This window comes from Morus notabilis, unplaced genomic scaffold, assembly GCF_000414095.1.
Source record: "Morus notabilis unplaced genomic scaffold, ASM41409v2 Scaffold645, whole genome shotgun sequence".
Lineage (NCBI taxonomy): Eukaryota > Viridiplantae > Streptophyta > Magnoliopsida > Rosales > Moraceae > Morus > Morus notabilis.
The window spans coordinates 216,799-240,606 of NW_010363463.1; the positions used below are offsets into that span (position 1 = coordinate 216,799).

At 34.3% G+C, this 23,808-nt stretch overlaps 3 protein-coding genes across 4 annotated transcripts; all 3 read left to right on the forward strand.

Annotated features, from left to right (window-relative positions):
• Positions 1-5,264: 5,264 nt before the first annotated feature.
• LOC21398608 lies at positions 5,265-10,559 on the forward strand. 2 transcript variants are annotated; one of them, XM_024169671.1, is made up of 9 exons: positions 5,265-5,622; positions 6,237-6,635; positions 6,758-6,898; positions 6,979-7,064; positions 7,174-7,395; positions 7,872-8,366; positions 8,998-9,413; positions 10,079-10,172; positions 10,249-10,559. In XM_024169671.1, the coding sequence occupies exons 1-9, from the start codon at positions 5,437-5,439 to the stop codon at positions 10,379-10,381; spliced, it is 2,172 nt and encodes a 723-aa protein (XP_024025439.1). In that variant the 5' UTR covers positions 5,265-5,436; the 3' UTR covers positions 10,382-10,559. The 2 variants fall into 2 exon arrangements, with proteins under 2 accessions (XP_024025439.1, XP_024025440.1); XM_024169672.1 differs by having other exon boundaries at positions 10,267-10,559.
• A 3,910-nt stretch (positions 10,560-14,469) lies between these two features.
• On the forward strand, positions 14,470-17,522 carry LOC21398609 (DEAD-box ATP-dependent RNA helicase 38). The gene is made up of 8 exons (XM_010104416.2): positions 14,470-14,730; positions 14,826-15,119; positions 15,582-15,809; positions 15,903-15,968; positions 16,162-16,563; positions 16,705-16,813; positions 16,961-17,046; positions 17,127-17,522. The coding sequence occupies exons 1-8, from the start codon at positions 14,506-14,508 to the stop codon at positions 17,181-17,183; spliced, it is 1,467 nt and encodes a 488-aa protein (XP_010102718.1). The 5' UTR covers positions 14,470-14,505; the 3' UTR covers positions 17,184-17,522.
• Positions 17,523-20,092: 2,570 nt separating this feature from the next.
• On the forward strand, positions 20,093-20,956 carry LOC21398611 (non-classical arabinogalactan protein 30). Its single transcript, XM_010104418.1, has 2 exons — positions 20,093-20,270; positions 20,589-20,956. Exons 1-2 carry the CDS (start codon positions 20,093-20,095, stop codon positions 20,954-20,956), a joined length of 546 nt encoding a protein of 181 aa, XP_010102720.1.
• Positions 20,957-23,808: the final 2,852 nt, after the last annotated feature.

Consider the following 23,808-nt stretch of genomic DNA (forward strand, 5'->3'; position numbering starts at 1 on the left):
ATATCTCTTGCCAACCAAAAGTTGTACACATTGGTCATACCTTACCAATTGCCATCATTATTACTATTTCTTTTATACATGTGTTAAGGAGTGTTAAGGACGATGGCACCAAATATATACATTATGGAGAGGTTTAGTTTTATTTTAGGTATACACCACCAATCTTGTGGGTCCCGTTGAATTATTATAGGCCCCCATGATTGTAAATAATGCATCCTTTGATAGTTTTATTAGAGTCCCGTTCATTTCACCGATTTAAGTTTAAAATTTAAGTTTTGTTACAGTAAAAAACTCTCAGAAATAGTCACATTTAGACTTCGTTCATTTCACCGATTCGAGTTTTCAGTTTTAGGTTTCTACAGTAAAAAGCTCTCAGAAAATGTCACATCTAACTTTTTCTGCTACAGTGAAAAACTCTCAGAAAATGTCACATTTCAACTCGAATTGAAAACTCGGATCCGCAAAGTGAACGAGGCCTTAACTTTTTTGTTACAGTAAAAAACTCTCACATAAAATCACATCTCAACTCAAATCAACGAATTAAACAAGCCATAGATATTTTTCCATGTTTATACATATTTGAAAGATTTAACAAATAGTAATCATTGTTTAGATATAGAGTGGTGTTCTATCGTTTATTCATCATTCGTAGAAGGGAATTTTGTGCTGCCGTGCAATTGATGAGTCCAATAGGTGGTAAATTTTGGAATAAAGTGAGATTAAATTAATTAATTAAAAAAGCCTTGCGCTATAAACACATCACATATTTGAGTTCAATTGTTGCTAAATAAAAAATATAAAATAAACATAAGGCCGTGTTTAGAATTGATTCCGTTTTTATTTTTTACATTTTTTGTAAAAGAAAAAATGAAAACGTTTCCAAAACGGCGTTTGACGCAATATAGATAAAAAATAGAAATAAAAACGATTTTTTAGTTTAGTGTAAAATGAGAGAGAAATGAAAAATGACTTTTAGTCGTTTTTTATTTTTTATTTTTGTTTTCTCCTCTTTTTAGCAGAGAGAGAGAGACATTAATAAGTTTTTGTATACTGAAAATAATCTCTTGATAAAACTATCAAACACATTTTTAAAAATGATTTCTATATGATATTGAAAATATTTTTATTTTCATTTTCATACAAAAAAATAAAATCATTTTAGAACGAATTCCAAACGCGCCTATAGGTTCCTTGACGCATGTATTAGCGTCCGTTCCTTTCGCGGGTTCATAACCCATAACTCTGGTGTGAACTCAGTATCTGATTTATTACTCACGTTTAGTTGTTAAAATTTTCAACTTAAAACGTGGATGAGAAGCCATGCGAATCCAAAATTATGAATTTTAGAGAACTTTATCCCCTTTTTAAATTCTCACAGATTTGAGCCTATTTACTAATATTTCTGGATTAAAACCATGATTCTATTTCTTATTTATTTGCAATTCTCACGCTAACTAAACATCAATTTAAATTTTTATTCTATGATATGATGTTTTATTATCTATTTAAACTTACACTTTGAAACACCAATTTGAACTAGGGCAAACTCATATAGAGCAAAAGACACTAGTGACTTGCAACCACTCAGTAACTAAAGGAAAAGGAAATTTCGTATTTCTGTAAATATACATGGTTGCATGCAAAAGAATACCACTTTTATGCATTAATAGAAACGTTTGATTTATGAAAAGAATTAACAAAAAAAAAAAAATAAACAATTGTATAATATACTTTCCACCCTTGAACTTAAAAGATATATTTAATTTAAAAAATATATTTTGGAAAATAGAAGGAAAAAGAAGATAAATACCCATTAGAGTGCATTCTTTATTTTTTTTATTAATATCTTCTTAGTTAAATAAGTATGTTAATTAAGAATAATTTTCACAAAGGAGAAACACCTCAGTCGAGGCCTGGCCCATCACCTTAATTCGCACTAGCCCAACCCGTCTACAATGCGAGATAGCTCGTGGTGGTTGCTCTTTGCTACCCATGAATTTGGCCCATTTGGGCCCATTTTTGTACCTTCAAGACCTGGCTTGAATATTTGGAGTTGCATATTTTGCTTCGTCATTGTAGACTGAACTGTAAACCTGATAAACTCGCGTTTATTGATAGATGATAAAATGCCAAATCATGTTTATGATAAGTAAATACGCCCGGATGTTTTTGTATCAAAGGAATTCAATTATTTGATGAATCACAACAGAAGATTTGTACATATTCCTAGAGCTGAATTTGTATCGCAAAATTCTAGTAGTTTCATTCTCCTCTCTCACTCTTGCATTCGTGCAAATCGATTTGAAGTAGGTTTGTGGGATTGAAGGTGGATCACAAGGCCCGAAGTGCATTAGTTGAACTGAAAACAAGCAATAAGGCTTTGAAAAGGGTTGTTCTTCCAAAGGCGAGTAGAGGCAAGCAACTTTCAAGATGAGATTTTTTGGATTCGTATTGGCGGAGTTCATAATTTCATGTGTTTGTTTTTTTTTTTAAATCATAGTTTAAAATAGAGGTCAAAGTTTAAGCCAGTCCAAGGCCTGACACTGTTTGTCCCATCTCAGTCCCAGCCCACTTAAGTGTTCAGGTTGGACTTTTCATCCTTAGACTTCAAAGTCAACTTGTTTTTGCTCATGTCACGTGTCAAGCACTCTTGGTTTTTCACTTCTTAATTTTGGTTAAGCTAAATAATCTAGGGATAATACACTAAATAACATTTTTTACCTATCATTTTGAAGTAAATAGCATATCTTCTAAATATTGATAAATTATAGCATATCTCTCTTATTCATTTTGAAATAAATTATTCATTTCTAATTTCACCCACAATGTTTTCTTCTTTCTTTTTTCTAGTTATCTCTCAGCTTACTTTTCTAAAAGCTATCTCTCTCTACTGTCTCTATCTCTACAACCTCTCTCTTTCTCTCTCTCTGTAAATCAGATGCAGCTGCGACCAGCGACGATGGCGACTTCTGATTATCGACGATAGCCGCCGCGCTAGGGAATCTCTGGTGACGTTTCTTTCTCTTCGCAATTCCTGTCTTGATTCTCTTTGGGATTTCTGGTAACGATTCTCTCGCAATTTCTCTTCACGATTTGTGTTCAAAATTTTTGTTCGCAATTTCTCTTCGCTATTTTTTGTTAGGGTTTCAGCTGGAGGGATTGAAGAGAAAACTGATGTGCTCGTCGGAGTTCTTGATCTCGGCTCTGACGTTGCTGATCTCTGATCTCGTGAGTGAAGACAAAGAAGACGATGAGGAGAAGAAGTTGTAGAGATCGGGACTCACCATCGTGAAGCTTCTCCGGGAGTCGCCGATCTCTTCTCTCTTGTCGTGGTTTGTTGATTTTTGTTGCAGGTGTGGCCAGCAGGTGTTAGGAAGGGGTGGGTTCTTACAAGTGTTAGGAAGGGGTGGGTTTGGCATAGGATAGGGCTAGGATTTAGGAATCAAATTTGGGACTGATTTGGGGTTGATTTGGGGATTAGGCTTGGAATTTTTTTTCTTGTACAAATTTGGGGATTTTTTTAGATCAATTTGTAATATTAATTAATTTGTAGAAATTTTTAAATTTGGTAAATACAAATATGATAAATACAGTATTTACCAATCGACAGAGCCGATCATCATATTTTCAGATAAATATAGTAATATGATATTTATCAATAAATAAGATATTTACCAGTAAATACGGTATTTACCAGTCACTGGAGTAGGTCGTTGGCTTTTCAGATAAATATGGTAAATACGGTATTTACCAATACATTTAAATACTTTGTAACTACAATTTTGAACATGGTAAATACTGTATTTACATATAAATATTTTAGTAGTTACAATTTAGAATCTGCTATATTTATTGGTAAATATGGTATTTACCGGTAAATACAGTGTTTAATGACCGCCAGAGTCGATGGCAGGATCTTCGAATAAATATGATATTTATTAGTAAATACGGTATTTATTGATAAATATAATGTTAAACTTTTGCGAGAGTTAATGGTCGAATTTTCAGATAAATATGATATTTACTCATAAATACGATATTTATTGATAAATACAATATTTATTAATAAATATAGAGTTAAACGGTCGGAGTCGATGCCTAAATTTTCCTTCCTTATCCCAATAATCTATGTGTTTTCCATTTATGGTTGTTTATGTTTATTTTTATTACACTGTTTTATTTATTTGATCAATTTGATGAACTAACTAACCAGTGCGTGTGACTTTCAGCAATTAGGTATATGTTTGTCGTGTTTTACAAGTCGTACCGTAGTGATTCACACAGATTACCGCGTGATCTCGAGAGAAAGACCATATGGGCTTTGTAAAGGGGGATCAACACATAAACCAACTATTCTTGTTGGAACAAATTATGGCCTCGTTCGCTTTGCATATTCGAGTTTTCAATTTGAGTTGATATGTGACATTTTTTGAGAGTTTTTAACTGTAGCAGAAAAAGTTAGATGTGACATTTTCTAAGAGTTTTTAACTATAAAAATCTAAAACTGAAAACTCGAATCGATAAAATGAATGAAGCCTATATCTGTTTAAAGGCTAGAGTAATAACCCTTTTAATTCCACAACTAAGCATATGTGCAAGATCATAGAAGTTATATAGACTGTTCAAACTATTGTGAAAGATGGAATTATGATTCTCAAACCCTTAAAAAAATGAATTTCACATGAGTTTTAATGAGTTACTTAGAATCTAGGGTTTAATTTTTATTTATAATGTTGTTAATGTGTTAGAGAAATATTATTTTTAAAAGGTTAATATTCGAATATATCACTCATTTGAAAATATTTGAGAAACATAACATAATTTTAAAAGAACAAAGAAACAAAAATTTCCTTTTTATTTTACTTCTCTCCGATGGTAGATATGAAAATCAAACTCTATTATTTTGAAGTGAAAATGTCAATTCATTGCTTATTCAATTTTTTATTTTTAAAGACGTATTTAACAAATCATATTGTATCACATTATATTATTAAACGAATTCAAAATAAAAAAAAAAACATATAATAATCAATTAACATTTTAAATTCTTAAATAATGAGTAGTTCGCTATACACCATTTTTTTCCTAAAGAAGTTAGATTTAATATAATATTCTAATTTTTTTTTAAAATAATCATATTTAATTTTTTTATTATAATAAAATTTTTTTACAAAAAATCACGTATGAACTTAAATTAAAAACTCCACGCCTCTCTAGACGCTGCCTCGCAATAGCGTCGTCACAAAATATCAGCAACTCCGAATCACAGATGATCTTTTCTCGAACGCATCGCCGTATCTCTGTCCTCTCTCTCTATCTCTCCCGCCAATACCTTTACGCCATTGCCGTCGTGAACCAAGCCCTAGCTGCTCCGTCCATCAAGATCAATGGCGGCGATCGACGCGTGAGTGTGAATTGACTCGAGACATTTCGAAAATGAGAATGAAATGTAGAGTTTGGTGGCCGAAGGAGCTCTCTCTAACTGAACCATCGCACTCCAAATCCTTCTTGTTCGGCTGGTTCGTCCCTTCTTCTTCTTCTTCTTCTGCGAATTCCCTCGACGTCCTAGTTGCTTTTGCCTGCAGCGAATCCTCGCTTTCTGATTCGCTGCCCGGTCTTCAGGTACCAAATCCACGGAAGAGTGGGAATCTTGTTCTTTGTTCGCAAATCCTGTTTTAGTAACTGTAACTGCAAATCATACGGTCTAATTCAATTTGTTTGTGAAAACTTCAGATATTAACTTCTTTCAGTATATGAATTTGCTAGATTAATTTAAAGAATAAGCATAAATTATTAAGTGATTTATTTTGACATTCTTTGTGCTTTGTTTTTAATTATTTAATTTAGCGTATGATTGGCAATCTCTTTTCTTTATCCTGATTTGCCTCTTCTTATTAAAATTCAATAAACGGATAAATGAACTATATGAGCGCTTAAGCGGAAACTAATGTACGTTTCTGAGCTCATATGCCTGTATATGTCTAGTTCCGGTAAAGCACAGTTGAGATTTTTATCAAGTTTCGTTAAATTGTTGTGCTTTCTTTATTTTGCATTTTAAAATTGTGTTGGAATTCGGTAGATTTCTAAATAGGTTATGTAACGAAACAAAGTTTTGAGCTTCATGGATGTATCGTGTAATCTAGATTCTATTGGAGAAAGTGATATTTTGTTAGTATGACAAATGGGGTTTCAATTTGGTGTACAATTTTATGGAATTTGCGGCCATTTTCTCTCAGGGAGTCCTCTGTGAAACAAACGAGAAAATGCCAGTGTCTTTACAGGAGAAATCAACGCTTTCTTTGTTGGGTTACTATACTGCTGATACTGATCATCGATGCAATGGCGAATTGTCACAAGTAAGAATGGAAGAAGGTGACGAGCCCACGTCCTCAAGTTGTGGAAATGCAAATGCGCTTTATGGTCAGGATATATGTGGAAAGAGTTCTGGCCAATGGACGTGTGGGTGCCATATACTTGATCGGTTTTCAGAGAAAGATAAGCGAATTCCTATCCGAAATAGTTGGATCCAGCTTGTTTGTTGTTCCCATGAAAAGTTTGGAAGAGACACATTTTGCATTCCCAAATTGCATCACATACACTGGAATGGTCAGATAGTGTCGCGATGTGATGTTCACGTATGTAAGTCATGAATACATCTGAAGAAAATTTGCTTGATGGATCTCACTTATTTTCTCATTTTTGACAGTGATTAGATCTGGCTGTTAATACAGTTTCTTTTTATTTTGGACAAACCTAGTTTGTACTCTATGAGACCCCTACCTATGGTGCTCATCATTTCTCATTACCTTTTCAAAATTCATCTGAACAAGTGAAAGCTCCTTTCAAAATACCCAAGTGGGTTGAAGAACTTCAACAAAAGCAGCCACTTTGTGATATGGTAAACTAACTTCTAAGATTCCTTTTAGTGCTTCATGAACTAGACTTTTATTTTAATTTTATTTTAACAACTATAAACAGGACACAGTCATTCTGGCAATTAATAGTGCCACTGCTGCTAGGATCTTATTCTGGAGACATCTGGAACCCAAGAGATCTTCTTCCTGGTATTACACTGTTTTGTTTCTTCTCTTCATGAATATCTCCATCCCTATTTTTCAATATCTATCCTTGTTTCATCTGCAAGTGATGTTAGCCTTTCTTGTTGCATTTCAGGTTTTTTGCATTTATGTGGCATCTATTTGCCGTTTCTGTGGCTTTGTTGTCCACTATACTTTATGTCATTCTTCAGTCCCTTCACAAGGTCTTGAGTTATGCATCAAGCTCGTGGATATACATTACATTAACGAACGTGTTCAACACTGCTGGGTTAAATATTCAAATCCGCTGCTCCCAAATCTTGTATTGGCCATTCTTCCTTCAGGACAGGGGCATTAGGTAATATAATTTTCTCATTTGAATTTCTTGGCTAGTTTAGAATATTGGATTTTGATGCCATTTTAAATGGTCTTTTTAACCTTTGATGAGCAGTTTTGTATTTTTTTAATTATTATAATTGTTTTGATTTGTTAATCTCTCTATGAAGCCTAGTCATATAACATAAGTGATAGGTTTTCCAGGACTGAAATTTAGATAACACATACATTATGTGTTTATCATCGTCGGCTTTGCTTTTTTGTTTCCCCATTTTACATGCGGTAGACCTTTGTAGGTATTTGCTATATGAAGCCCTGAAATAGTAAATAATTAGATGGTACAGCAATTTTATTGTTTCCATCACAAAAGACTCGGAGACTCGTTGATGAAATTGTTATCTTATGTTTCTAGTTTCTACAGTTAAGACTGTCTTTAATGTTTCATTATAATTATTTCATGCTTTAGATCTAATTATCACTTCTTCTTCAATAACCAAGGTCTCTGTCATGTGTGGAATATGCGGAGAAAGCTGCTTTGCAGAGGCATTTCATGTGGTCAAGTTTAGCAGCCGATGTTCTTCTTGGAAATTTGTTTGGTTTGGCTCTGTTGTATCATGCTGAATCTGCCAGCTCATGGGTTCTTAACTTTGCCGATGATGTTACCAACAAGTTATTGCGTTCTGGTTGTGTGTGGTTGATGGGAGTCCCCGCAGGTTTCAAGTTAAACACAGAACTGGCAGGAGTACTTGGCATGATTTCTCTTAATGCAATCCAGATTTGGTCAACCCTTTGGATTTTTGTTAGGTTTCATTTTACTTTCTTCATTAGATCCCTTGCTATTCTGGGCATAATTTTTGGTGCGACTTTACCTGCTTCATTGGCCAAAGATTTTATTGCTCTAGCTACATTACATGTGTCAACTATCCATTGCTTGATCTCACTTTTATATTCAACACAGATACAAGCGATAGCATCTTTGTGGCGCCTTTTCAGGTATTGCTTCATCACTCTTTCTTTCTTAATGTGGTGTTTAAATCTTCAAAGACTTTTCACTTCATTTATAATACAAAATATTGTTTCTGATATTATTATTATTATTATTAATTTTTTTTTTAACTTTCTTCCCAAAATTAGTTAAAAGCCATTGTCAAATACTTATAATGGAGCTTATTTCTGTAACTTGAAAGACAGCTGCATTTTATGAGAACAGCGACTGTTTAGCATCTATCTCTGGTCCTATTGGCATCTTGGAACAGAATTCATGGCTAAATTCTGTTTGATTCTAACTACAACAGTCAACGATTTTATGCAAGCATTTTGTGGCCTAAACCATCTTTTCTATCTAATGATACCTGTACAAGTACAACATAAAATTTTGAACATTATTTGAAAAGTTTGGGGGAAAAAAAAATATACGGCTACTAACATATTTTTTGGGTGAATTGGAGGATCATGTTGAGTCTTGCATGCACTGATGTACTCTATCCCGGTGAAATGCCATTGTAATTGTAAAACGAATTTGGTTTGTTTTCGTATGATTTTGTGTACTTCTTTGTATAATACCTAAAACTGAAAAGCCTTACCTAGATCAATTATCGTGATTCTTTCTTTTAACATTTTCCAGGGGCCTTAAGTGGAATCCTCTTCGTCAGAGATTTGATAGCTATGAGTACACTGTGAAACAGCACATTGTTGGATCCCTTCTGTTCACACCACTCCTACTTCTATTACCGACCACTTCTGTTTTCTATATCTTCTTTAGCATCTTGGCCACCACCATCAACCTTATCTGTATTCTGATTGGACTCACCATTTCTGTTATTCATGCTACGCCATACATCAAAATTTTCCTTTGGTTTGTTAGGCCAGGAAGGTTTCCCTCTGGCATTTGGTTTGATGTTGTGTCTTGTCAGGGTGATGCCAGTGATTCTTCTGATAATTTTGACTCCCCATTTGAGAATTTTCGGGTTAAAAAGGTCATAAGCAGAGAAAAATCTTCTTTGATGGTTTCAGTTCTCCACAGCAACTTCATGACTCTAGGTGAGACTTCTTTTTCCTATTCTCTTTTGCTGGAATGAACTTGATGTTTTTATCGTAGAATGGATGAGGCCTTATCATTAGCACTGTATCTTAAATTCACAGCCAAATTGTTTGAATATTTAATCTTTGCTTAATAGACACACTCTTAGACCAGTTTTGGGGTTAACAAGGACCACACCATTTATGTGCTTTCAGTGTACGCACAAATTTCCATTGAAGAAATCCTGGGTTTTTTGTATTCTTATGTTGGAGATGACCATTATTTATACTCTACATATATGTCATTTCCTGATTTTCGTTGTTAAACTTTCTTATGGTCGGTTCCAAGCTCAGAGAAATGCATTACATTGCACCATGGAACAAAGTTAAAGCCTGCTTAACATTTAGCAGAGATAGGCACGCGTTTTTTCAACTTTCTCATGCGTTGACCTAAATCGTGGACGAAATATATGTGATGATTTCTACCTTTAAACGGATGTCTTTTTCGATACAAATTATTTGAATGACTCTCCCTACCTGTTTACAGCTTCCATCTTGATGTACTGTACTGTACTGTAGTCAAAGTGCTTTCCAACTTTTGAATAATTCATACTGCACTGATTCACAATACATTTATAGTATCTCTCATGCTGACTAATTAAAAGCGAACTATATATATCTTTCAGGAGAAGTAGTATTGCCTCACTATAAAAATGTTTTTTCTGGCATTTCGCGATCATCTGTTGCTGCTTCCGCTTACGGGGTTCTCACTGGCAAAAGGTGACTCACTCCGCTTATTTATACTATACTGGCCTCTAGTTTATTTCTCTCCCTTGCATATGTCTCTCTCTCATAGTAATTTTTTGTCCCCCAGAATAGGATCTACTCTGGTGGCCAACTCTCCTTCACCAATGCCATGGATATGCATTCCCTGCAAAGAGTATTGGTCGCTTGGCCGGGATTCTATTCTGGCTTGCCGAAGAACATGATCGTCGTACCAAGTCATCCGATTCCATTTTAATTTTTACCTAACGGAAGACGGTTTTTTTTCAGTTGACCATTCTTCCCACTCGTCTGCGGCATTCTTTCCATACAGTTCGAAAGTTTTGTAATAGAATTTTTGTACATAATACATTATGTTTACAGACACTGAAATCAATGAAAGCACATGTTGAGCGTTTGAGTTGTGCGTTGCTGGTTGTGGATTTAGTTGAAGATGTTCCTCAATGTTATCTCGAGATCGTTGTGCACTTGGAAACTAAACGAAGACAATGAAATCATTGCATTTGCACCCTTCCCTCGTGCTTATAGAAAAAGAAACAAAATATGTTATTTAAATCTAATTCCTATTCAAAACCTACTATCTTTAAGGTTACATTTATTTGTTGGTCTCAAGTTTTTTTTTATTTTTTTAAGAAGAAAAATTAAAACAATGTTTTAGCCTATATTGATAATTGATAATTGAATAGAGCGAATATTTGGTACATACATGTGATAAAAGCTTAGTATCTGTCAATAAAATATTATTTTGGTATTCTATTCAAGATTTTTCCCAACATAATAGAGAAGATTAAGAAAAAATTATATTTAAAAAATAATTACATTTATGATATTTTCATAAAACTAAAAATGCAAAAAAAAAAAAAAAAATCCCTCTTATAATAAGAATGCCTTTCATCTATAGATATACATAGTTTTTTAATTCTTAACAAACTCAGGACTCATATTCAAGCCTTTCATGCATGCATTTAATATTTCAAAACTATATTAGCTTCCACAAAGATGACTTCATCTTCATCAACACTTACTGCTCGTTTTGTAGTGGTGCTCATGCGGTAGTTGATCATGCAATATGCAGCTAAAACAGCATATTGTGCAACCACCAGGTTCAATGCAATTGTGGCAAAAGATAATATGTACAGGTGATTTCACCACAGTGAGTGCGGCGTTCAAAGCAGCCCCAAGAAACAGCAAGACTCGGTATGTGATTAGAATCAAACCGGGGACTTACAAAGAGCGCAAGTTGAAGTTGAATCTAATTTGATATTCATCACTTTAATAGGAGACATCCAGGGAAATGTCTAATTTCTTAATCCTTGGATTCCTTAGAATTGGCGGTTTTAGTGCGTGTCAAGTCTTCATTTTCAGGGTCAAGTGCTCCGAGCACCGTTCCCACTCCCAGAACAACACGCGTTACTTTTGGAGTTTCTTTCACCAAAGCCTTATCCACCCCACCAAATTTATTTTCACACTCTTCTAAGCTTTATCCACCATACGAGTCACTCTTTCCTAGTTCATGGAGCAACCCGCGTATGTCTTCAGAGCATTACTCTGTCAAGGCATCTTTAGCCTCCTAATCTCCATCAACTATTTGGTCGCGCCTCCCACCATTCTTCATCTCCAGAGTTCTTTTATTTATTTTGTGGGATTCTCTAACATTTTTGCAGGGTATTTTCGTCATTTCGGCAACAGATGGTCTTAGGACACATGTCTTTCGGCCTAATTGGGCCTAACCGACCCCACTTTTTCGTTGGAGGTCCTGTCATCATCATATACTTTGAAGTTCGGCCACGTTGGATCCGCTTCTGGCAAACCGTGTGCTTACGCGTGTCAACCCCCGAAACACGGACCCTCCGGATCTACCGGACCTCGACAGTATATTTTGTAGGATGTCGGAAGGCTAAGAGAATACATGTTGGATGCTTGATGGAATTTGAGATCCGTAATGCAAAGGCTGCACGTAGAGAGGCGAGATATGGCTCTTGACTTATCAGTTCACTTTTAATTTTTTCAGCCTCGACCGACGGATCTGTTTGAGCACTCTTTACTAACTTGTGTACTAAGCGTGGATTGTTGACATTTTTCAGGATTTCTTTTAATGTTAGTTACGTGTTTGTCTTCACACTTTGATATTTTGAACTTTTAGTAGGAGTATGTTTAACTATCATCAAATTATAATTTTTTGAGACTAAACTTAGAAATAATAATCTCATTATTTAATTACATCTCTAGATGATTTTTCACATAATTTTTTATTTATTTTTTTAGATGATTGTTTATGTCTTTGTTGACTGAACACCCTTGTGTGGTTGCGCATAGTGGTCGGACTGTCCTACCCGACTTGGACTTGACTGGTCAGTTGCTTGTCTCCCTGAAGTGCTGACTAGTTATCCTGCATGGGAGGTAAGTAAGGCTCAGGGTCAGCTGGGGACACCGGTGTGGTGTCAGCCAAAGACCCTCCGACGATCAAGTTAGAATCTTGCTCGGGAGCAATAAATGAGGAGGCAATGGGTAAGTGAGGAGAAATGTCTGTACTTTATAAATGAGCATTGGGGGGTATTTATAGTTACTTGCCGGACCCGAGTTTTAGCCACCGTCCATTGGAGGTCGACCGATACGATCATGTAGGCTTGTCAGACATAGATACATGTGTCGCGAATCAACGACGACCTTATTTGGCCAATCTAACGACTAGGATCACCCTTGTACGGATGATAAGGAGTACAATATGAACCCCCGAATATTGAAAGTACTCGGCGGAGAGATTGGTCACAAGATGGCATATGGCACAATATATCCAGGTGCAAAAGGTGTCGAGCATTAGAGACGATAGAGATATCATGTTCAATGACACCGTTAGGGGTGGAGTATCGACAGTGTCTTCTTGGCGGCATGCTCCCGAACAGTACTTGGCAGGCGTAGCCGAAGAGATGCCCAACAATGATAGTTGTTAATAAGTATTTTACACACTTTTGTCCCTCAAATTTGTATGGCTTTAGCAACTTGCCTACTACATTTTTAATTTTAAAAACTTATTCTCTTAACTTGTAAAATTGTGCAATATGCCTCATTTTGACGATGATTATGTTAAATTATTGTTGAAAAAGCACATGCAACAAAAAATTCTAACATTCCAATTCAAATGTAACAAAAAAATTTCAATTGCTCAACTTTTAATCCTTTAAATCTAACAAAAAAATTTAATAAAATAAGACACATTACAATAAAGTTATATATTTAAGGATTGATTATCAAGATTAAAAATTAGAGGACAATTTGTTAAACTATGATAAGTTTGAAGGGTAGTTATGCTAAAACCCCTCGTTTATAGGTGCTGTATTTGTTATAAAAAAAAAAGGTCATGGGTTTTATTGAATGTGTTATTTTCTTTAATTAATTTATTTATTTTTGGCTCTAGATTTGTATGGGTTAATTTCTGGGTTCAAAAAAAGGTCATGGGTTAGCAAATGGGTTAAGTTTTGATCTGTGAGATTTGTCTCTAAAAAATTATTGTTGCATGTACATGGATAGGGTGTGACTTTTGTGATAGTGCATATCATGTATTAGTTGAGTAGCTTTGATTCTGGAGTTTTCTTCTTTTAATTTAACATGATTACAAGAGCAACTAATAACGAATGCATTTTGAAAGTTCTGGAACTATTGAACAGAAGCGCATGTTCGGTTCACTAATTTGAGTTTTTAATTCGAGTTAAGATGTGATATTGTGTGAGAGTTTTTTACTATAATAAAAAAGTTAGATGTGACTGTTTCTGAGAGTTTTTTTACTGTAACAAAACTTGAATTCTAAACTCAAATCAGCAAAAAAAACGGGGCCTAATTTATTTTAAAGGTAATTTTGTCTAAATAAAATTAATTCTTGTCCATTCCACAATATTTGTAAAATACAAGTCTACAACTAAATAAAGTTCCGTTTATTTCACTGATTTAAATTTAAAATTAGAGTTTTATTATAGTAAAAAATTCTCAAAAACAGTCACATCTTATTTTTTTTAATACAGTGAAAAACTCTTATATAAAATCATATATAAACTCAAATTAAAAACTCAAATCAACAGGGGACGTTTAGTTCATGGATTCAGAACTATGATTCATAACTATTCTCATTTTACGTGTATTTTTTATGAGAAAATATTATAACGAACCACGAACTATAATTCAAATTATGACACGAATCCCCCTTAATTAAACATGCCTTCAATTAATTATCCTTTTTTTTTTCTATTCTATTCTATTCTATTATATTACTATTATTACTATTCTTATTCCCATTAGCAATTCCTCCACCGCAATCAAATGTACCGGATCCCTCCCCATGGCCGATTCCGAAACTGCCGCCTCCGCCGCGCCGCCACCGACGGAGACCAAGCCTCCGGCGACGGAGTCCAAACGCTGGGGAGACATCGTGGACGACGATGCCGAGGATCCGACGACGGAGTCCGGTTCGCCTTCGGAGGTTAACCTCGAGGGCTTGAAAATCGACGAGAGCAAGAAGATAAACAGGTTCCTTGATGAGCCAGAGGACAGCAACATCAAAGCCGTAAGTCTTCCTTACTCGATTTGAGAAGTCAGGATTTAGGATTTAGGGTTTTTGGGCGATTTTTGACGTTTTTGGCTTCCGATTTGGGGGATTAGGTCACGTCCGGGGATACGCCGTACACGTCGGCGAGTAATTTCGAGGATTTGAATCTCTCGCCGGAATTGCTCAAGGGCTTGTACGTGGAGATGAAGTTTCAGAAGCCGAGTAAGATTCAGGCCATAAGTTTGCCGATGATCTTGACCCCTCCGTACAAGGATTTGATTGCCCAAGCTCATAACGGGTCCGGTAAAACCACTTGTTTCGTTCTCGGAATGTTGAGTCGTGTTGATCCCAATCTCAAGGCCCCTCAGGCGCTTTGCATTTGCCCTACTAGAGAGCTGGCCATTCAGGTGGTCTTTCTTTAGATTTTTTTTGGTTATTCGTTTGTTTACTTGAATCTGATAGCATCTTCTGTACACAAAAGATGAGATTTTGTTTACTTGAATCTGTAAGCAATCAGCAGCTTCTGTGGGCAAAAGATGAGATTTTGTTAGACCATTTTCCAACAAGATTTAGTTTTGTCTGTCGATTTTAGCAATACCTTGACCAAAGATGTGAACTTGTTACAGATTTAATTGCTCTCTTCACTTATTATACTGTGTTTTTGTTGATGCTAAAGTGAAAATTATACGCTTATTGTTGCTTTTATGACGATACCGAAAAGAATGGGCGTAGAATCTGTTAGTATTTGCCCAAAATGCAAACTTTATGAAATCTTTTCCTGTAAAGATCATTCTATTTACTGTTATTTTGAAGCAGAAATTATGTGTTATGTATTCTGTTGTTGTGACAATACAAACTGAATGTGGCAGAATATGGAAGTTCTACGAAAAATGGGAAAATACGCGGGGATAACTTCTGAGTGTGCTGTTCCAATGGACAGCAGGGACTACATGCCGATTTCCAAACGTGCCCCAATCTCTGCTCAAATAGTAATTGGCACTCCTGGCACAATAAAGAAGTGGATGTCGGCGAAGAAGTTGGGTACTAGCCATTTGAAGATTCTTGTTTTTGACGAGGCTGATCACATGCTTGCTGAGGTAATGTAATCTTCCCTGTCAAGTTGAGGTTTGATCAAAGTCCAAAAGGCTTTATATGCCCCTTATTTCTGATGCACATTAACGTTGCTGCAGGATGGTTTTAAGGATGATTCTTTGAGGATAAAGAAGGATATTGAGAGAAGCAGTTCTCATTGCCAGGTTTGTTGAAATAACATCTAGTTAAACATTTCAGTCATGAATTATGAGCTAGATTTGCTTTGTATTTTTTTTTTCATCTCTTATGTTCATGTTCTTTCATTATGTCTTTCAAAGTACTACTTTTGCAGTTGACTTTTGTAGATTGAAATGGTGTGATTGACCATATTTTTTTCCTGTTACCTTTGTCTTTCAGGTGCTTCTGTTCTCTGCAACTTTTAATGAAACAGTAAAAAATTTTGTTTCGAAGATTGTGAAATCATACAATCAGCTCTTTGTAAAGAAAGAGGAGTTATCACTGGAGGCAGTAAAGCAGTATAAAGTCTATTGCCATGATGAGCTGATGAAAATCCAAATTATTAAGGAGCGGATTTTTGATCTGGGTGAGAATCTGGGGCAAAGGATTATCTTTGTTCGAACAAGAAACAGTGCAAGCATGCTGCACAAGCAACTTACTGAGGATGGTTATACCGTTTCGAGCATCCAGGGTGCCATCACACCAGAAGACAGAGACAAGCTCATAAACGAGTTCAGAAGTGGTCTTTCTCAAGTGTTGATTTCAACTGATCTCCTTGCCCGAGGTTTCGATCAACAACAGGTACCATCTTTACCTCCTCTCCCTTGTTCTTTATCTATTCATATATTAGTTGTTCTTTTAGCTATTGCTTTGATATGTGAACATAGAACACAAAACCTGAAGTGCTCAAGACAGGCAAGCTGACATAGATTGGATTTGCAGGTTAATTTGGTCATTAATTATGATCTGCCGATCAAGTATGAAACACATGAGCCGGATTATGAGGTCTATTTGCACCGGATAGGTAGGGCAGGGCGTTTTGGCCGCAAGGGTAAGTTGCTGATCATGTGTTCTGGGTGGTTTACGTTAATTCGTTGTTTCTTATTCAAAAAGAAGTTGAAAGTTCTTTAAGTCATAGTCATTTTATTTGTGGTGACAAATACAATCAACAATAATGTGTGTTTTGTGCTACCTGCAGGAGCTGTGTTTAATCTTATATGTGGTGATAGAGACGCTGAAACAATGAGAAAGATAGAGCTCTACTTTCAGACCGAATCTATTGTGGTATATATGAGGCGTGGTTGTTTTTCAAATAAAAGGATAGTTTGTCTGAATTTTATTCTTTGAACTTTTTTTTTTCGCAGGTTAAAAATAATGATGAAGAGTTCGAGAATGCATTGAGGCAGGCAGGCTTGCTCTGAGCTTGCGCTTGCAGCCGGATTTTCTTTTGCTGCTTGCTTTTTTCTTTCTTCCCTCTTCATTTTTTGCTGGAAGTTTTATGTTTTTTGTACTCAATTCTGAAATGCAATGTGAATTAGTGAGGAGCATTGTAATGTGATATGCGAATATGGGGCCGTGCTGCAGCCACGGTACCTCATAACTTTTTGAGTTGTAAAAAAAATCGATTGCTATATTTACTTTCCTCATCCAAAATTTTTTTCTTTTTTTTTTTATATGCATTTGATATTTCAATTTCTAAATTGTAAGAACAAAGAAATTTTGGGTCTTGTAGTTTCATTCGGGAAATTTTAAGCATGTGTGACGTGTTTCGACAAAAGATAAAATTATGCAGTCTCCTAATAAGCTATAACGTCCTCGTTATCATAGATGATTTTTTTTTTTATTTAAAAAGGACAGATTTTTTTTTCCTGATATATATGTTTTTTTTTCCAGAAGTTATGTCGTTTTCAACATTTATTATTATGATTTTAGGAATGTTTTAAAACGACATCCATTGTTGTATATATATATATTTAAAAAGAATAAAAAGCAGTCCTTAACTGCCACCGTCTATGGTTTATATGCATGTTGTCAATTTCGTAAGAGATTATCGTTGTTTTTTGATTTAGTGCAATTTATAAAGCTACTTTTGCTTCGGAAGATGATTGCCAAGCAGTGTCTAAGATGTTGTCATCTTTCTTGCAATCTAGTCGTCAACTCGTCATATTGATAAATGTCTTAGCAGTATCGTCGTTTTTGAAATCCTGTCGTTTAGTTTGAGCGATGTCGTTTAAGTGTGATGTTGTCGTCAACTCGTCATATTGATAAATGCCTTAGCTGTATTGTCGTTTTTGAAACCCTGTCGTTTAGTACGGAGAGATGTCGTTTACGTGTGACGTTAATTATTTCGCTGTCGTTTGGGAATGATGCCATTTTTCAAGGTTTTTTTTTTATTTTTTTTTGTATAAATCTAAGAATACGAGCAATTCATAAGTTAAGATTTGAGATGAATTAAAATTAATAGGTTAATAATTTACATAAGTTAATAAATAGGTTAAATTACTATTTTCGTTTATAACTTATCTCATTATGAACTATAACTTGACAAGTTATTATTCATAACTTGTCTAATTATGAATCATAACTTGACAAATTTATCTATAACTTATCTGATTATAAATCATAACTTGACAAGTTATGACCTATTAATTTTTTTAATTAAAAATTAACTTATATATTTTTTTAAGTTTTTCATATATATTTTCTACTGTTTTCCTTCTCGGTAATTACCACTGTAGATTCTTTTTTCGTCGTTGGATATAAATCGTTAACTTCTTGCAGAACTAATTTCCCTAAAAAAACATTTGCAAGAGCCAATTCAAGAACAAGAAAGAAAAATTTTGTTTTATATATAAGAATGGAACAATAAATTCCTACGCAAATAATAATTCATAGAGCTACGACAAATTTCATATCCATCACGCAAATAACAATTATAAAATGAAAAAATTCCTATCTCCAAGAGATCTACGAACCCCACTCCCAAGTTAAAAAATAATAATAATAATTAAAAACAAAAGTCCAGCTATATAACCAGATCATCAAGATCCGGCACAGGAAATCTCAAAATCGCCGCCGTACCAGTGAGCTTCGCCAGCTCCTCGCCGGAACCTTGCTCTGACGAGAACACAAACGCATTTCCTCCACCTTGCATCCGAAAACTCCTTGAAAGCCCTAATTTCCATGGCGGCCTTCGTGTCCTTGATCAAGCTCATCACCGCTCGTCGTGGAGGGCCTCGTTCAAGCTCTGGTTCCTCCCTCTCGTATTCGCGACGACGATTCGCGACTTGTTGTTTTCTAGGGTTTTCAGCTTTGATTTCTATATAAAGCGAATTCGAGATAGAATAATTATAATATCATCTTGAAAATAGTTCATTGGGAAATACAATTACTTTAGAATTAAGTTTAAATTTAAAAAATGATATTGCCGACCATCGTTACCATGAAATGCTATAAGGTTAACTACGTCATTGAACATTTGCATTTTGCCTTTCTTAACATGTACATTTTTTGCTACGAGTCTCGTCTACTTAGGAGATGTTTATTTCATATATTAAAATCATGAAATTAAAATTATTTTTGATTTATGTGTATTTTTTAAGAGAGAAAATACTATAACGAATCATGAACCATAATTCGAATCGGGGTATGAATCCCCTAACCAAACAACCACTCAGTCTTATGTTTCTATTCTCTCTCTCTCTTTTTTTAACCTTTCTCTTTCCAATTTACTTAAAAAAAAAATAAAATTTGCTCTCATTGTGTGTGTGTGTGTGTTTGTTTGTTTTTTTTTAATGTATTGGTTGTTTGATATGTGACTAAACTAGGTTTAATAATTGGCTTAGTTCCCGTTGACTAATACACACAGAGCAGGTGTACAATATATTTAAATGTTAAATGGTTGCAAAATTGGCATTTCTTTTCTGTATTCATTTTTGATTTTGAATAATGATTCATAATTTTTTATAGTATTTTTTTCTTATAAAAAACATACGTAAAACGAAAATAGTTCTGATCTATGAACTAAACGTCCACGTTTCATAAACTTCAACGAATATCTTACATGCCCGCTAAAAACTATCAGTGAATATATTAAATTATACATTATTCTCCTAACTAGACTGATAATTAATGGCTTGCACGTTGCTAAGTTGTGCCCTTCCACTTCCACTTTCCCAACTCCTCAACCAACGACCATCATATCCATACATACATACATACATACATACATATATATATATATATGTATATAATCTGTTTCCACTTATCCATTGTTCGTCTTCTATCCTTTAGAGAGAGAGAAAACAGAGATAGAGAGAGAAAGCGAGACATGGGAGCTGGGGTGGCATTCATCCTTGCCATATCACTGTTGATGAGCTACACCATTATGGCTTTAGGATACTGGGAAGAATCAAAGCCATCAGAGATACGTGTAGCTGGAAAAGTTATGTGCCAGGATTGCACCCAAGGGTGGAACAAATGGGTTCAAGGTGCCAAGCCCATTAAAGGTAAAAATAAATCTTTGAAGAAAAAAAAGACTTTAAGTTAAGATATCTTTATCGATAATACATGTTTCTAAATTTGAGATTTGATCAAATCACATTAAAATAAAAAAAAAAATGCAAAACTGACAGAAAAATACAAATCTAATGCTTTTTAACTTTTAAAAAATTATATTTGAGTCTCATAAAAGATATTTTCAATCCCAAATCCACTCATCTGTCTCATGAGGCAAATTTTTTAGTGTAATAAGGCCAAAAGAATATCAACTTGAATTATGCAATTATGAAACATTAGATTTATTAAAGGTCTTGTTATGCACACAGGTAGTGTGGTATCTCTAACATGCATGGACAATGTGAGAAGCAAAGTCGTGCACTATGCAAGGGACACGACTGATGAGTTGGGCCAATTCGACTTTAGTGTAAACTTGGATGTTTGTCGGAAAAAAATCGACCCTAAGAGGTGCCGTGCAAGGCTAGTGTCGTCGCCTGACCCAAGTTGCAACATTCTTACTGATTTTGCCGGCGGCCTGACCGGCGTTAAACTGAGCAGCCCTAGCTCAGTATACCGCAACACCATTAAATACGACCTTGGCTCGTTCTACTTCACCAGTCCAATGTGTAAGAAACCTGATTATACTAGCAATAATTCCCAAGATGGTAATGGCTATGGAAACAAAGGCCACTACTGATTATGATTCCTAGTTTTTTTTTTTATTTTATTTTATTTTATTTTTTTATGTTCACATTTCCACTTTGTCCTTGTAATCTCATTAGTTGAATTCATCCATAATTTTGTAAAATGGCGTGCAAAATTACGTCCGTATTTCATACTTGTTCTTCCATCACATAATAATATTTCTCTGTTCTATAATTGTTGGGAAAAAAAATCAAACATACCTAAGATGATAAAAATATTATTCATGTCACTCCATTAAAAAATAAATAATTATTATCTAATTAATAAAGAGAAAACAAAAAGGCATAACGACATTTAATTATTTAAAATGACACAAATAATAGGTATGCATACTTTTCTCTAAATATTCTGTGGATGTAAAGAATATTCACTTAATTATTCCAAGCATTATTACATTAAAAAAGGCATGCTCTACTATTTTTGTGATAGTATCCAGGTTTCTACTTTAAACTGTTAAATATATATTTTTTAATTTGTATAATCTTTTCATATCAATATTGTTTAAATTTAACATCTAGGAACATGAATTCTAACACGAAACCTTTCTTCAATGATTTTACATAAGAGTTGAAGAATAAGTTTCGAGTAGAAAAATGCTTAGAGTCTAATGGTTTTAAAAACAGTTCTCGAGTCTGTTTTCACTAGAACAAATTATATATTAGACAACGCTTATTTAACAATATTTTAGGAAAAAATGTCGTCTAATGTGCTTAAAAAACACGGAACGAAAATTTTGTGTTTCGAAAATACATTTAACGATAGTTTCTTAAAAACCGTCGATAAATGTAATACATTAGACGATGGTTTCTTAAAAACTGTTGTCTAATGCATGACATTTAATGACGGTTTTTAAGAAAATGTTGTTAAATGTTAAAACTTTTTAGAAAAAAAGGTAGACTTTTTCTTGTTCATCATTTTCTTTTTCAGTTTCGAAACTTTCTCTTTTCCTTTTATAATTTCGAGCACTCTCTTCCATTTTTCATTCACTCTCACTTCTAAACTCTAATTTTTTTTTTGTCTCAAATTCCCCTCTCGTCCCCATTCTCTCTCTCATTCCTCCTACTCTTAAACCTTAATATTTTTCTTCCAAACCCCTCTCTTTGTCACTCATTCCCCACTCTAACAATCCTCACCATTGCCGTCTCCGTGACTTGATGACCATGCTTAGTACCACCACCGTTACCCTCTCTCTCCAAGTTCATCGTCGTCACCATATGACCACCGGAATGCGAGAGTATTTTTAGAGTTTGTTAGGTTTGTTTTATTTTCTTTTGTATTTAAATTTTTCGTTTGGATTAATATATGTAATTCGGTTATATTTAAGCATTTTTTGTTAGTTAGATTTTTGTCATTTGTCTATTAGAGACAAAATATAAGAATTAGTTTGTAGTATTTTTTGTACATAGTTATTTTTGTTTTTTGATGAAATGTGTAATTAACATTTAAAGAGATTGCTATTTAAGAAAAGAAATAAACTTTTAAAGAACTTTTAATGACGGTTTTTGTTGAAACAATCGTTGAATGCGTACATTTAATGACGGTTTTTGTAAAAAAAATATGTATATTTAATGACGGGTTTTATAAAAATTGTCGTTAAAAGTAGCACATTTAACAACGGTTACATACAAACCGTCGTCTAAAGTTCTTTCATTAGACTTTCACATGCATGTTAGAGAACGGTTAAAAATTGTCGTCTAAAGTGCTTGATATTTAACGACTGTAGATAAGACAACGATTTTTAAACCGTCGTCATAGGTTATAACGACGGTTATTAATCGTTATCTAATATACTTTTTTTTACTAGTGTTTGATGGACACCTTTAAAATGTTTTTAATATCTTTGATGCTTGTTAAAAAAAAAGAGATGTTATAAAAAGTTTATAGTTTATCACTTTATTTGTGAATGATAAATTAAAAATTCTACCATATTCTTGTATTACATTATTTTTTACACCAATAAAAGCTTTTGACTTGCTTAAACCAACAAGTTTAAAAGATCTTTTCCTCATGTACCATCGAGAATATTATTTACTAAAATGTCATGATTTATATTTTTGTTAAAAGTAAAAAAAGTTTGTCTGATAGGATTATAAAAAATGAACTATCGTTAGCTCATTATTTTTAGTCGTCAAATTTGTATTAAAAATTGTCTGTTCTGCATTCTATAAAATTTGATGTGTTTTTAACCAGATTCAACGGTCAGAAAACTAGCTCTATGGTAGGAAAACCCTACTAGAGAAATCCCAAAAGGAAAAGTAAACGTCAACCTTCTTGCAGAAGTAACAGATAAAATCCTCATCATGTTTCTTAATTTGCACTTTATGCTGTGTTATCCCATCTGCATCTTTGTTTCCATTATGGCTCCATTTTCTTTTCTTTTCCTTAGGGGTGGTTGCTAAGTGAACACTTCCAACCTTTTCTCGCTTAAGCCTTTCTTCTTCTTGCACACAATGAGATATGAGTTCATTAAAGTCTATTTGTCCTTTTGAGTGTTATAACTCACTTTAAACTAACCGTATCGTGCTGGAAGAGAAATCAAAACCAAATGCCCGAGTAAGTCTTAGATAGCTCTGACTTTAGTACTTTTAGTTTGGAAGTTCCTTTTTCTTTTCTTGTCCTAAGGGGTGGTTGCTAAGTGAAAGCCTTTCTTCTTCTTGCACACAGTGAGATATGAGTTCATTAAAGTCCATTTGTCTTTTTGGGTGTTATAACTCATTTTGAACCAACCGTATTCTGCAAGAAGAGAAATCAAAACCAAATGTCTGAGTAAGTCCTTAGACAGCTTCAATTTTAAAACCTTTAATTTGAAAGCTATATGAGACATCTCCATAATGTACTCCCATG